This window comes from Phocoena sinus, chromosome 19 (genome assembly GCF_008692025.1).
Source record: "Phocoena sinus isolate mPhoSin1 chromosome 19, mPhoSin1.pri, whole genome shotgun sequence".
In the NCBI taxonomy this organism is placed as follows: domain Eukaryota; kingdom Metazoa; phylum Chordata; class Mammalia; order Artiodactyla; family Phocoenidae; genus Phocoena; species Phocoena sinus.
Window position 1 is genome coordinate 40,014,330 of NC_045781.1, and position 12,002 is coordinate 40,026,331.

A 12,002-nucleotide genomic window follows, 5' to 3' on the forward strand; every position below is an offset into this window, starting at 1 on the left:
ATTCAGACATTCCAAATTGACTAAGATTACTCCCCACCAACCTTATGTTTTTCTCCAGGCCAGCTGCCCAACAACACATCTTTAATGCTTGCCACGCATTGTAAGAAGTAAATGTCCCCCTGATCACTGGCCTCTGCCTCTTTCCCTGTATTCGGTATTATTGATAATTTTTTGTTTATCTTTCAAGAAATGTTCTCCCTTTTACAGTATGGCCAATGTTCTATTTTATTTATTTATTTTTTTGGCCGCACCATGCGCACAGCATACAGAATCTTAGTTCCCCGACCAGGGATGGAACCCGTGCCCCCTGCAATGGAAGCATGGAGGAGTCTTAACCACTGGACTGCCAGGGAAGCCCTAAGGCCAATGTTTCTTTTATTTCTGATTTTACAGGAAAAAAATGGGTCATACTATACAATTTTGCACCTGGCTTTTTTCTCTTGGAGCTCCTTCCACATCAGCATATAGAGATATACTTCATTTTAAAAAATGGATCCTATTATACATATATATCAGAGTTTAGTTAGCCACTTTCCTACTGGTGGACATCTCAGTGACTTAGTTCTATTATTTTGGCATAGGATTCTGCAAATGGACATCCTTCTCCGTATTTGTCTTTCAATATTTATTTATTTTGGCTGCACTGGGTCTTAGTTGTGGCATATGGGCTCTTAGTTGTGGCATGCAGACTTCTTAGTTGCCACATGCATGTGGGATCTAGTTCCCCAACCAGGGATCGAACCTGGGCCCCCTCCATCAGGAGCACAAAGTCTTACCCACTGGACCACCAGGTAAGTCCCTCCATGTTTGTCTATTTTTTAAACTTATTTATTTATTTATTTATTTATTTATTTTTGCCTGTGCTGGGTCTTCTTTGCTGTGCGCTGGCTTTCTCTAGTTGCGGCGAGCGGGGCTACTCTTCATTGCGGTGCGTGGACTTCTCATTGCAGTGGCTTCTCGTCATGGAGCACCAGCTCTAGGTGCGAGGGCTTCAGTAGTTGTGGCTCGTGGGCTCAGTAGTTGTGGCACGTGGGCTCAGTAGTTGTGGCTCACGAGCTCTAGAGCACAGGCTCAGTAGTTGTGGCACACCAGCTTAGTTGCTCCGGGGCATGTGGGATCTTCCTGGACCAGGGATCAAACCCGTGTCCCCTGCATTGGCAGGCAGATTCTTAACCACTGCCAGTAGCAGTGGCCAAGTTTTGATAGAGCCTTCCATGTTACACTCCTATCAAGCCAGTTTAAGAATTTAGCATGTCACTCTCTCCCCTGCTAAAAACCTTTCTCCCGTGGCAATGTAATGCAAAGAATTTGAGTTCTACCGCCTAGGTCCACAAGGCCTTTAGCCAATCTGGGCCTCATTTTTTTTCCTGCCTGTAAAGTGAGATTATAACCAATCTTGTATCTCAGGGTGGTTGTGAGAATCCGGAGGCTGCATTCACCAAGGGTCAGCTCCAGAAGAAGCCTGGTTGTCTTTCAGTTTTAGAGTGTCCCAGGGCACGGGCCAATAGCTCAGGCTGAACAGGCTAAAAGACCCCCTACTCTCGACTTGTAAATGAGGCAACTGAGGCACAAAGAGTACAAGCGGTTTGGTCAAAACCACACAGCGTTGGCAGTAAAGCCGGCTCTGGCGGAGTCTGAGCTGCTGCCCTGGGGGCTGCGCACAGCTGAAGGTACTCAGCCAGGAGGTCGGGCTTAGCTCCTCCCCTCTACCCTAGTCCTCTCCCTCAACTGCCCCCCGCCCCGCCCCTACGCACAAGCTCGAGCCCACTCCTCGCTTGCTTTGAGTTCGACCCGAGCCCCAGGGGCCGCAGCGAGAAGGAATCATTCCTGAACAACTAGAGGCAGCTGCGGCCGCTGTCAGTCTCGGCACCAACCGGGAGTGCCAGGGCGCTGGCGCGTCTTGGGCTTTGAGACTCCGTGTCCTCCCTCCCCGCTGGACCTCAGGTGGTGCGCCCTCGGAACTCGCCTTTTGCGCCCAGAGACTGTGAGTGGGCCGTACATGCAGAGACGGCAGACAGGTGCGGTACAGCCATGTCACATGCATGTATTGCGTGGTTCAGACATCCTTGTGTGAAACGTGTGCGGTGTGGTGTGCAGATGTAGAGGTTCACAGAGTACGGCGCTCCTCGTTCCAAGAGCGCCAGCACTTCCGGATGGTACTCTGAGACCTCTCTCTGCCTTCGCCCGGACTGTCGCAGCAGCCTATCCGGAGTTTGCGCCTGAGTGACTCCGCCTTAGCTCCTCCCCCGCGATTGAAATCCCGCCTTCGCCCCGCCTCTGCCACACTTTACGGCCCCGCACGCCACTTTTGCCGCAGACGCTCCTGCTGCCGCCGCTGCTGAAGGCTGCTGCCGGTGAGGTCAGGTGAGGTCAGGTGAGGTGTGGTGTTGGGCCGGTAGCGCTGGCGACCGGGTAGAGGTGGAGAACAGGGCTGCCGCGGGTCGGCGGGGGCGGTGGGTCACCTGCTGCTTTGTTTCTTCAGCTCCGGTCCCGTCCGCACTGCCGCAGGGAGGCCGCCCCGGCGAGCCGAACCAATGCTGGATCTGGAGGTAGTGCCCGAGCGCTCTCTGGGAAATGAGCAATGGGAATTCGCTCTGGGTGAGTATGGGGTCCTCCCTCACGACCCTACTCGCTGATCCTTCCTTCCTTCCTTTCTGGCCCTTCCCACCTCTGGGCTCTGCTCCTTACTCCCCTGCGCCCGCGGCTCCTCGGCTCTTTGGAGCTCCAGCCACTAGATGCCCGCTCCGACCGCCCCGGTTCGGCAGCGTGCCGCTCTGCCAGGCCCTGACGCCCTTGCATCAGGCCTCGGCGGGGCCCCTCCTGGGGCAGTGCTTCAGTAATAATAACAATAACAATGGCTGACACGCCCCAAACATTGATTCAGGTCCAGGCCCTATTCTCCTCTGCATAATTATCTCAAGTATGCCGCCGGGGTCGCTACTCTTGTTATTTCTATCCCCATTTTACAGACCAAATAACTAAGAAGTGACTGACACCCTTAAACACCGCCACAGTGGTCTGTCTCCCTTTGCTTTTCTGGGCTGTGGGTAGCCTCTAGGAGAAACCCAGGCACTGTTCTCATCGTCAGATGTCGGGGATCTGGCCAAGGGAGTTAAGGAGGGTTTGTGTGTGTTAAAGGAACTTATGACTAGCTTCCTTCTCGTTTTTAATGTGGTTGATGTGTGGTGTAATCTAAACCCAGACCTTAGCCGAGAGAGTTAAAGGTTGAATGAAATAGGAGTGCGGGGAAAGTAACATTTAGCTTGTAGAAAATGCAGGTTAGCCATCTTGTGAGTATTGGCCCATTTTTTCCCTTTCCTCAATGTCACTGCCTTTATGTGTACAATCATTTGCATTCGGTAACCCCAGAGGGTGTTTACTTTTATGTTCCAGCACTAGGAAGAGGGGGTGGGGAGTGGGGGTGTCTGTGCTGTTTGTTTGTGCAGGGCTGAACTTTTGTCACACTAATTTGGGCTACTGGACTGAGGCAGCTGCTCCATTGGGCTATAGCTTATCCTTGAATCTGGAAGACTTGTGTCTATGGAGATAGGGTAGTTGAGAAACTGCAGAACAGATTTGCTGGTAGGACTCTGCTGGTGCTCAGTGTCTCCGTGAACTGAACACAACAATCCTCCTCTGGGTTGTAGGAGCCAGTTTTATTGAGAATTTTCAGTCACCTTCTCTCGTGACATTGCAGCTTCTTGTGAAGCACCAAGAACTTGATTGAGAGGCTAATAATAATATCTTTGCCGCCAGGCCCATTTGTCATGCTGATGCTGTTCGGCTTCTAGTTAGGAAAGAACCTCCCCTAACCACAGTTTATGCTCATACCAGGACTTCACAGGGTGGAGTGAAAACTGTAACTATAGCTTCAAACTGTGCTTAATGGTGTGACCAGGTTGTGGATCTCTGTAGTGCAGTCTCTGGGTCAAAAGTAGTGATTAGGATATCATTTGAGATTTCCAAAAAATTGGGTGGGAGAGTAAGGTTTCTTCTGTCAACTGTTGCTTTGATACCTTAACCCCTACTCCTAACTTTGCCAGTTTCTAGGAATTAAGGATTTGGGTAGTTCTTTTAGGCTGTCTAAGTAGCAACCACAAACAGTGAAAAGAGCATTTTTGTACATTGGGCCCAGAATTGAACTTTGAGTGAAAGCTTAGTTCCTCGGGGAACTAAGATCCCACAAGCCGAGCAGCATGACCAAAAAAAAAAATTCATATTTTTGAATTGTGTCTGCCTGAGAGATGGTGGTCATTTAACTTCCCCAAGCTTTTTATAAAAAAGTAATTTTTCCCTCTTTCTCAATCTTCTTCCCAGCCCTCAACACATTTAAACTGCACTTGAGGCTGATAGGTAGGGATAGGTCTAGTAAGTGGATCTGTGCTTTAGAATTACATTCTTAGGCTAGACTAAAGTCACCACAACCCTGTAAGGTAACCTCCATTTGCCAGATGAAGAACAGGCTCGGAAAGGCAGAGAGGAGAAAAAGAAGCCTAACAGGGATTTTCTGCTTCTCACTGCTCTGTCCTTCTGAGTATGGGCTCAGCTTTCCAGGTCTCCAGGTTTCTTTTTGGAATCTGTGCAAATGCAGATATATCTAGCCCTTGCCATCATCCACCTGGCACAGTGAGGAGCTGCATCCAGCTTTTTGGCTGCCTTCCTGGCCTTTGTGTACTCTTGGCAGATTAGGGAAATGCCAACAACACAGAGACAGGAAAGCCTAGGCAGAGAGGAATCTCTGAGAGTGCCACCCATGGGTTGACCAATGGTGGAATAAAGGCAGTGCAAACTTGAAATGTTTTCAATGAGACTTGCAAGATGTATTGGTATGGAGACATATCTCTAAATTTGTTTTTAAATTAATCCTGAAAAAAATTGATAACTAACAAGGACCTACTGTATAGCACAGGGAACTCTTCTCAGTACTCTGTAATGACCTATATGGGAAAAGAATCTAAAAAAGAGTGGACATATGTATATGTATAACTGATTCACTTTGCTGTACAGCAGAAACTAACACAACATTTTATATCAACTATATTCCAATAAAAATTTTTTTTAAAATTAATCTTGAAAATGCCCAAGCAAGGTAGATTTAAAGGGTCACTGGAGAATGGTCTTCTCTGAGATTACCTTGTTCCAGAGAGACTGGGGGCTTACTCTATTGAAGGGTCATTATGTGGACTCTGCTTATAATCATTGAAAATTGAGTAAGAAGTGGTCATAAGCCCTGAAGAGCTTAGTCTAGTGGGAGGGAAGGAGTACAGAAATAGTTCATTTTATTATAATGACGTAGAGGTTGTATAGGGTGCTGTGGAAGGGGAGAAGAGACTTGACCTGACCTGGGAGTTCAGAGAAGGCTTCTTATTAATCTGTAGGAACCAATACCATTCCTGGAGCCAGTGAGCACCAGGAAGGCCCTATCAGAAGTCTACTGCCAGATTTTTCAACTATACTTCCATAGACATAAATCTTCCAGTCAGGTTTTAAAAAAAAAAAAAAAAAAGTGGGAAAGATAGACGGTGTGGGGAGCTGCAAGCAACTTGGTATTTTAATTAGAGCGTGATGTACTAGTGGAAGAAGATCAGATCCCCAGATTCCCTATTTGTAGTTAGCTGCCTGGGACACTATCAAAGAGTCTCTGTTCAGTGGAAAAAAGGATGTCTATTAGTAAAGTGTTGTGGGCATGGGTTTAGGAAGAAAGTTTGGAGACTAGATTTGGAGATATGGGTAAGGAAGAGGAATCTAGAGGTTTCTGGCTTGAGTGACTGTGTTAGAGATGAGATCCAGAATACAGAGGAGAGGCCAGATTGAAGAGAAGATTAAAAAGTCACTTTTAATCTGTCAACTCTTTATTTGCCTTTTTTTAAAGGTTTATTTATTTATTTAAAATATTTATTTATTTATTTGGCTGCACAAGGTCTTAGTTGTGCCACGTGGGATCTTTAGTTGCGGCATGCGGGATCTAGTTCCCTGGCCAGGGATCAGACCTGGGCCCCCTGCATTGGGAGTGTGGAATCTTAACCACTGGACCACCAGGGAAGTCCCTATTTGCCTTTTGATATATACAGAAAACAGATTGAGATGTAAGTCAGAAACTAGTTGTTTGGGTGAATGAGGGATGGGCAGAAGGAAATACTGCCCATCATAGAGACTTGGGAAAGTTGGAGGAACAGCAGGAAAGAGTGGTATTGATGGAGACAGGATGAGACTTCTCAGAGGGAGAGGGTGGTCCTAAGGGCCTACAGGATCTATGTATTGTACCTAATTGCTTTATTTCACTCATTCAGAGCTCGACAGGTACATAGAACCACTTACTGTTGTGTGGTGGGCATGGTGATTGAGTGCTGAGGATACAGTCATAAGACAGACATTGTCTCTGTCCTCAAGGAGGCATGTAGGGGAGACTCTTACAGATAAATAAATGGAATGGGAGGCTTCATTAGATAAGGCAGTCAGGGAAGTGAAGTGTGAGCCAAGACCTGAAGAGTGAGAAGAGCCAGCTATGGGAAGAACATTTCAGCAGAGTTGAGTTAGTGCAAAAGCCTAAGGTGGCCAAGAGCTTGATGTGTGCTAGGAACAAAGGGAGGCTTGGTGAGCAGTGGAAAGAGTAGAGGAGGTGGCCAAGGTCCAGAATATTCAGGGCTGTTAGGTGATGGCATGTTGTTTGGGTTTTATCCCCCCGGATTGTGAAACCACTGGAGGGTTATAAGCAGGCAAATAATGAGTAAGGTGTAGGATGTGTAGACTGACCATATACTCCACACCCTTTGGGGGGTTAGGTGACTCTTAGAGCTAGAATGGTGCTCGGGTTTCTTTGCCATATACATGGTTGGTTCCCTTTAGAGACCTTTTGTAGCCTTCCTTTACCAGCAGCTGTGTGACAACTGGTCGTTGGTGGCTGCTTTGTCTCCTCCAGGTGGGTTACTCCCTGGAAGCCTCAGGACCCAGAGATTCCAAGGCCAGGAATTTGATGTGGTTAGGTGCAAAAGAACCGTCCCTCAAGAAACTGGTTTGTGCCATGTGGCCTTCTCTTTCTCAGCACCTGAGGTTATCTGTCTTGCCTACATGGATGTTTGCCCATTCCCTATGGGAGAGACAGCATAGATGCTCCTCCATTTCAGGAATGGCAAAGCTGAATGGTGCATCAACTTGTTCATATTCTCAACAAACATTTAAGTCTCTACTATGTGCCAGGCTCTATGCTATAGAAGGCTGGGAAGTACCTTAAGGTGTGGTTCCCTCCAACTTTCTTCAAACCGTAGAATGGACCATTGAATGAAGGCAGGATTAGATCATTGTTTAAATGTAGATGGGTCACACATTTTTTAACTTTCTAATTCTTTGTGTGTGAGCTCTTTTCTGCACATCTCTCCTGGAATCAGAGGTAAACTGATCTTGAATGTGAGCCACTGTGCTGCCCCAAGGTCATATGGTGGTCCTTCTTCCTTTCTCTTATTACCTAGCCCATAATCCTTCAGTCCCACTAAATAAATGTTTATTCAATAGCCACTGTATGGGTCCCCAGTGCTGGGGATCCAGAGAGTGGTGAATAACACAGACACTATCCTTGCACTCATGAAGCTTTGTTTTTGGATTGTCTCTGTGAGTTTCTTGTTTGAAATATAATGCACTCTGTGAGAACATACTTTTTGCTGTTCCCCATGAGTCCCTGGAATCTTTGAGATGTCATTGGGATCTGGATTTCTTAAACTGGGGGCATATGTAAATTTGTTTAAAATGGCCCACAAGTTAAAAAATCAAGTGTTAAGATTTAGAGGATGTTTGTGGGTTGATAAGTGAGAATCCATTGAAATCCTTCATAAAATAAGTTGATTCTGGTAAATGTGTGATTTTTTTCACTTTTTAAATGAGCCCTTACAAATCATGTGCTCCTGCAGACTAAAAGAGGAGACAGATATCAGAAAGGAAGAGAGGAAGGACCTGCCTAGGTTATATGTAATCATGGCAGAGTGAGAATCAGAACCTTGGCCTCCAGAGTCATGCAGTCAGTGCATTTCTTACTCTATTCTTTGGTTCCTGCTGACTTGCTTTCTCTAAGCCCTTTGCCTGCTTGGGATCAACATGGAAGTCCCCATTTCCAGGAAGTCTTTTATATTTACTCCCTCCCCTTATACAATCCACTTATTCCCTTAGTGCTTGCCGTTAACTTTATTCTCTAGCTCTTACTGCTTATTGAACTTTTATTTACTCAATATGTCCATAGACTTTAGTGGCCTCTGCTCCCACCCCAGGCTTTACTACAGGGACTAATGCCAAGTACAGTGATAGATGCCAGTAAATGGATAGCCCAAGTAACAACACAGGTGTACTTGCTTTATTTCAGGAATGCCTCTGGCTCAGGCAGTAGCCATTCTTCAGAAGCACTGTCGCATCATAAAAAATGTCCAGGTTCTCTACAGTGAACAGGTGAGTGGTGGCTGATTTGTTTACTGAAATAGCATCCCTACTTAGTGAATCACTTCTGGAGGCTGATGCTCTGGGAGATAATGACTGGCAGGAATTCCTAGGTCAATGCATTTGAATGGGAGAGTCTTCAGCACTAGTCAGTTACCAAGTACATTTTCTTTGATTCTGAAACTTGTGGTTTTGATAATCTAGTGCTGCCAAGCTTAGACGAGCCGTAATAACCAAACTTGGTTTTTTTAATTATGTTTGACTTACCTACTGGCTCTTAAAAGGGACTTTTTCAGTGGGAGGTCACCTCAAGGATTGTCTGGTCTTCTAGGGTGCTTGCCTTCCACTTTCATGTTTAGTCTTTTCTGCTTTGTTGATTGCTTTGGTTTGTGTTCGGGATTGTTGCAGTACAGGTTTCTAGCTAGCACACCATCCCAGACTTGAAAAAAAGCAGGTATAGCTCACCCCTTTACTGAGAATGATCTGATATATGGAAATTACAAAACATTGGCTCCAAGTTAATGGACATGTTTTACTTTTTTTTTTTTTTTTTTTGGTCTGATTTATGGTAGTCTCTATTAATGTTGTGCCCAGAATTAACCCCTATAGTATAATGTTATATGTACCTACAAGGACCTTTTCAGTTTCCAGAAAGAGTGTACTATATTTTAGGTTGGCACTGGAGCAGAACTTTTTGAACATCAGGATTTCTTTTATTAGGTTTTATAAGTAAAGTTAGAAACATTTTTATAGACGTTTAGAAATAAGATTCTTCTTATCTCTAAAAATGCAGTCTCCCTTCTGTTGAACTCACTGGAATCCGTAGTTCTTCTGGACACAGACACTGTGGAGCAACCTTTGTGGTGCCCTATGTGTCATAAACCTCAGGGAATAGTTTTGATCCTACACAGGCTATAAGATGTTCTCAATGCCTTTTCTGAGACCCTTTTAAGTACCAAAATGATGATTTTATTTCCATTTGTTTCAATTAGTTTCTGATCCTAAAGCAATTGACAGCTTATTTTTGACATGAAGAATGTTGTGGATTAGAGGTGGGTGAGATTTCTGTGAGGCTTCCCAGTTTGACTTATTGTCAGAGTTGAGCCTGTTACCTATACCCAAACATTATATTTCATAGTACTGTACCCCTCTGCCAGCCTAGTGAGGCCCATGTGAGGGGTCCTTCTGAGACAGGGAATGCTTAATCTCCAAGCAAGTGCTTGGATATTCTTGTGCCTACCACAAAACACAGGACTTGGGCAGAGGTTCGTGGAGCCACAATGCCAAAATGGTTTCTCATTTATTAAGTGAAGGATGGTGACTTCCTCTTTTTTGCACTCAGATCATCCCTAACCTTATTTGACTTTCAGTGTTAGACCATGAGGGACTTACTCAGGACAGGTAGCAGCCATCAAAACAGGGATAATAGGCTTACTTCTTGAGCTTATAGCCACCAGTACATTTAGTTAAATCAGATTTAAGCACCCAAGATTAGATACATTAGAAAGTAGGCTTTAAACTTTCTTAACCAATTATTTTAAATGAAGTATATTTCATATATCACTACCTTGTTGTCTGTCATTCCAGTCTTTGGGTACAAATAGTAGTTTTAACATTAATTAAGCTAATTTCCCCCAGTGTCTTCTAAGCATCTGGAATCATAGGGTTTTGGGGTTGTTTTCGTTTGTTGTATTTATTTATTTGTTTATTTATTTATTTACTTTTGGCTGCATTGGGTCTTTGTTGCTGCATGCGGGGCTTTTCTCTAGTTGCAGCGAGCAGGGACTACTCTTCATTGCGGTGGCTTCTCTTGTTGCGGAGCACAGGCTCTAGGTGCACGGGCTTCAGTAGTTGTGGCACACAGCCTCACTAGTTGTGGCTCACGGGCTTAATTGTTCCGCGGCATGTGGGATCTTCCCGGGCCAGGGCTCAAAACTGTGTCTCCTGTATTGGCAGGTGGATTCCCAACCACTGCGCCACCAGGGAAGCCCCCGGAATCATAGGTTTTTAAATCCAAACCTTGGTTCAGATCTATGCTTTTCCCCATTTCTTGGTTGTCCGACTGTAGCAAGTTAATAACCCGACTGGTTCTCCTTCTGTAAAGTGGATATGGTTTCCTTATAATAGAATAATCTTTTGATGAGGATCAAGAGGAAATAGGCTCTCAGAGCTCTCATATGTTGCTTCTTAAATGTGGGTCCTGTCCTCTTCTGCCCTCCTTCCCTTCCTTTCCCATTTGTGTCTTTGCTTCCCATCATGTGCAGAAAATCATTTGGCCCCATTAAACATTTCAGAAATATCCTGTCTCTAGCAAATCACACCTTGGAAATTAAATGTGCATATCAAGTAGGTCCCATCTTTCTTACAGGGAAGAGATGTTAACAACTAGCAGAGACAGCTTTACTGAACTGGAAAGTACCTGCTTAAGCACCACATAGTACATATGTATTTTGGTTCTGTAGATATAAAGTACTAATAAAACATTAATTGTGAGGATGATTTGCTTGCTTTTGAAAATTGCTTGCTTTTGAAAATTGCTTAGTTATGTCCTGAATTGTAACAGTGGCAGGGAAAAAATGATCAGATGTTGGGAGCGTGTAAGAAAATTCAGATACTCCAAGCAAGGATCTTGAAAGATGCTAAAATCTTGCTTCATCCTGCTTACCACCATGGACTAGCCCTCTCAGAAATAGAACTGTGTATTCTGGGTTGAGAATAAGTGACCTAAGGTCAGGGTTCATTATTCCATTATCATGCTTGACACCTAATGGTTTTAGACATTCATACAGACCTACTGGAAAATTACAACATTCTTTCTTCTAGTGTTTGCCAGGCATAATGGTGCCACCTGGGCCTGCTGTCTTGTGAAGCTCAGTGAGGTGGAGGGGAGCAGACAATCTGAGCTAATCTCAGAAAGATCCTTCTAGAGAATTTTTCCAGTAAGGCCCACACCAGCAGTGGCACCTGGCCTTCCAGCCCATATCTCTGTCTCTCACAGGCATACTTTCATTTACTGGGCCTACCTTGAGAAGCTCTATAAAGAAACTTGTCTAAACCCTTTTGACAACTGTGTGCCAGTTTCAAGAAGGGGCAGGGGTTTGGATGGTGATGGTTTTTTTCTACTTCTGGGCAGCCTGGTTCAGGCATATGGAGAGTCTTCAGACTTTGAATTGATTGCATTGGCATAGAAGCAGGCATGTGGGGCAGACTTTAGGAAAGAGTACTGTATGCTGAGTGCTGAGCTTGGTGCTTTCTGATCTACTATCTATGTCCTCATAACAACCCTGGAGGGGAAGGGATGATGGTATTCCCATGAAGAAACTAGAGCTCAGAGAAGTTTAGAGAGTCACTTAAGGTCACCAGCTCACCAAGACTCAAGGCCAGCTCTGCCCACTGATTTGCTGCTGCTCCCCTCCCCCCAGGACTCAGAAGGGGCAAATGTAGAAATATGACTCCTTAGGTATTAGACTTGGGCTTTTCACTTTCTGATAGGGGATGGTGCAGGGAGGGAGGGAGGAGTAAGAGTGTCATCTCATACATAATCAGATCACAAGGTACTTCTTTGTCCTGGAATCTGGCATAAA

General features: G+C 45.1%; 1 protein-coding gene across 3 annotated transcripts in view; it reads left to right on the plus strand.

Moving 5' to 3' along the window:
* Nucleotides 1–2,229: 2,229 nt before the first annotated feature.
* C19H16orf70 (chromosome 19 C16orf70 homolog) overlaps nucleotides 2,230–12,002 on the plus strand; it is a 28,378-nt gene continuing 18,605 nt past the window's right edge. For 2 of the 3 annotated variants that reach the window (XM_032612365.1, XM_032612366.1), the window contains exons 1-3: nucleotides 2,230–2,364; nucleotides 2,483–2,598; nucleotides 8,348–8,430. In XM_032612365.1, the coding sequence (XP_032468256.1) occupies nucleotides 2,535–2,598; nucleotides 8,348–8,430 (147 nt within the window). In that variant the 5' untranslated portion in view covers nucleotides 2,230–2,364; nucleotides 2,483–2,534. Of the gene's footprint in view, nucleotides 2,375–2,482; nucleotides 2,599–8,347; nucleotides 8,431–12,002 lie in introns of all 3 variants that reach the window. The other variant, XM_032612364.1, reaches the window with a different exon arrangement.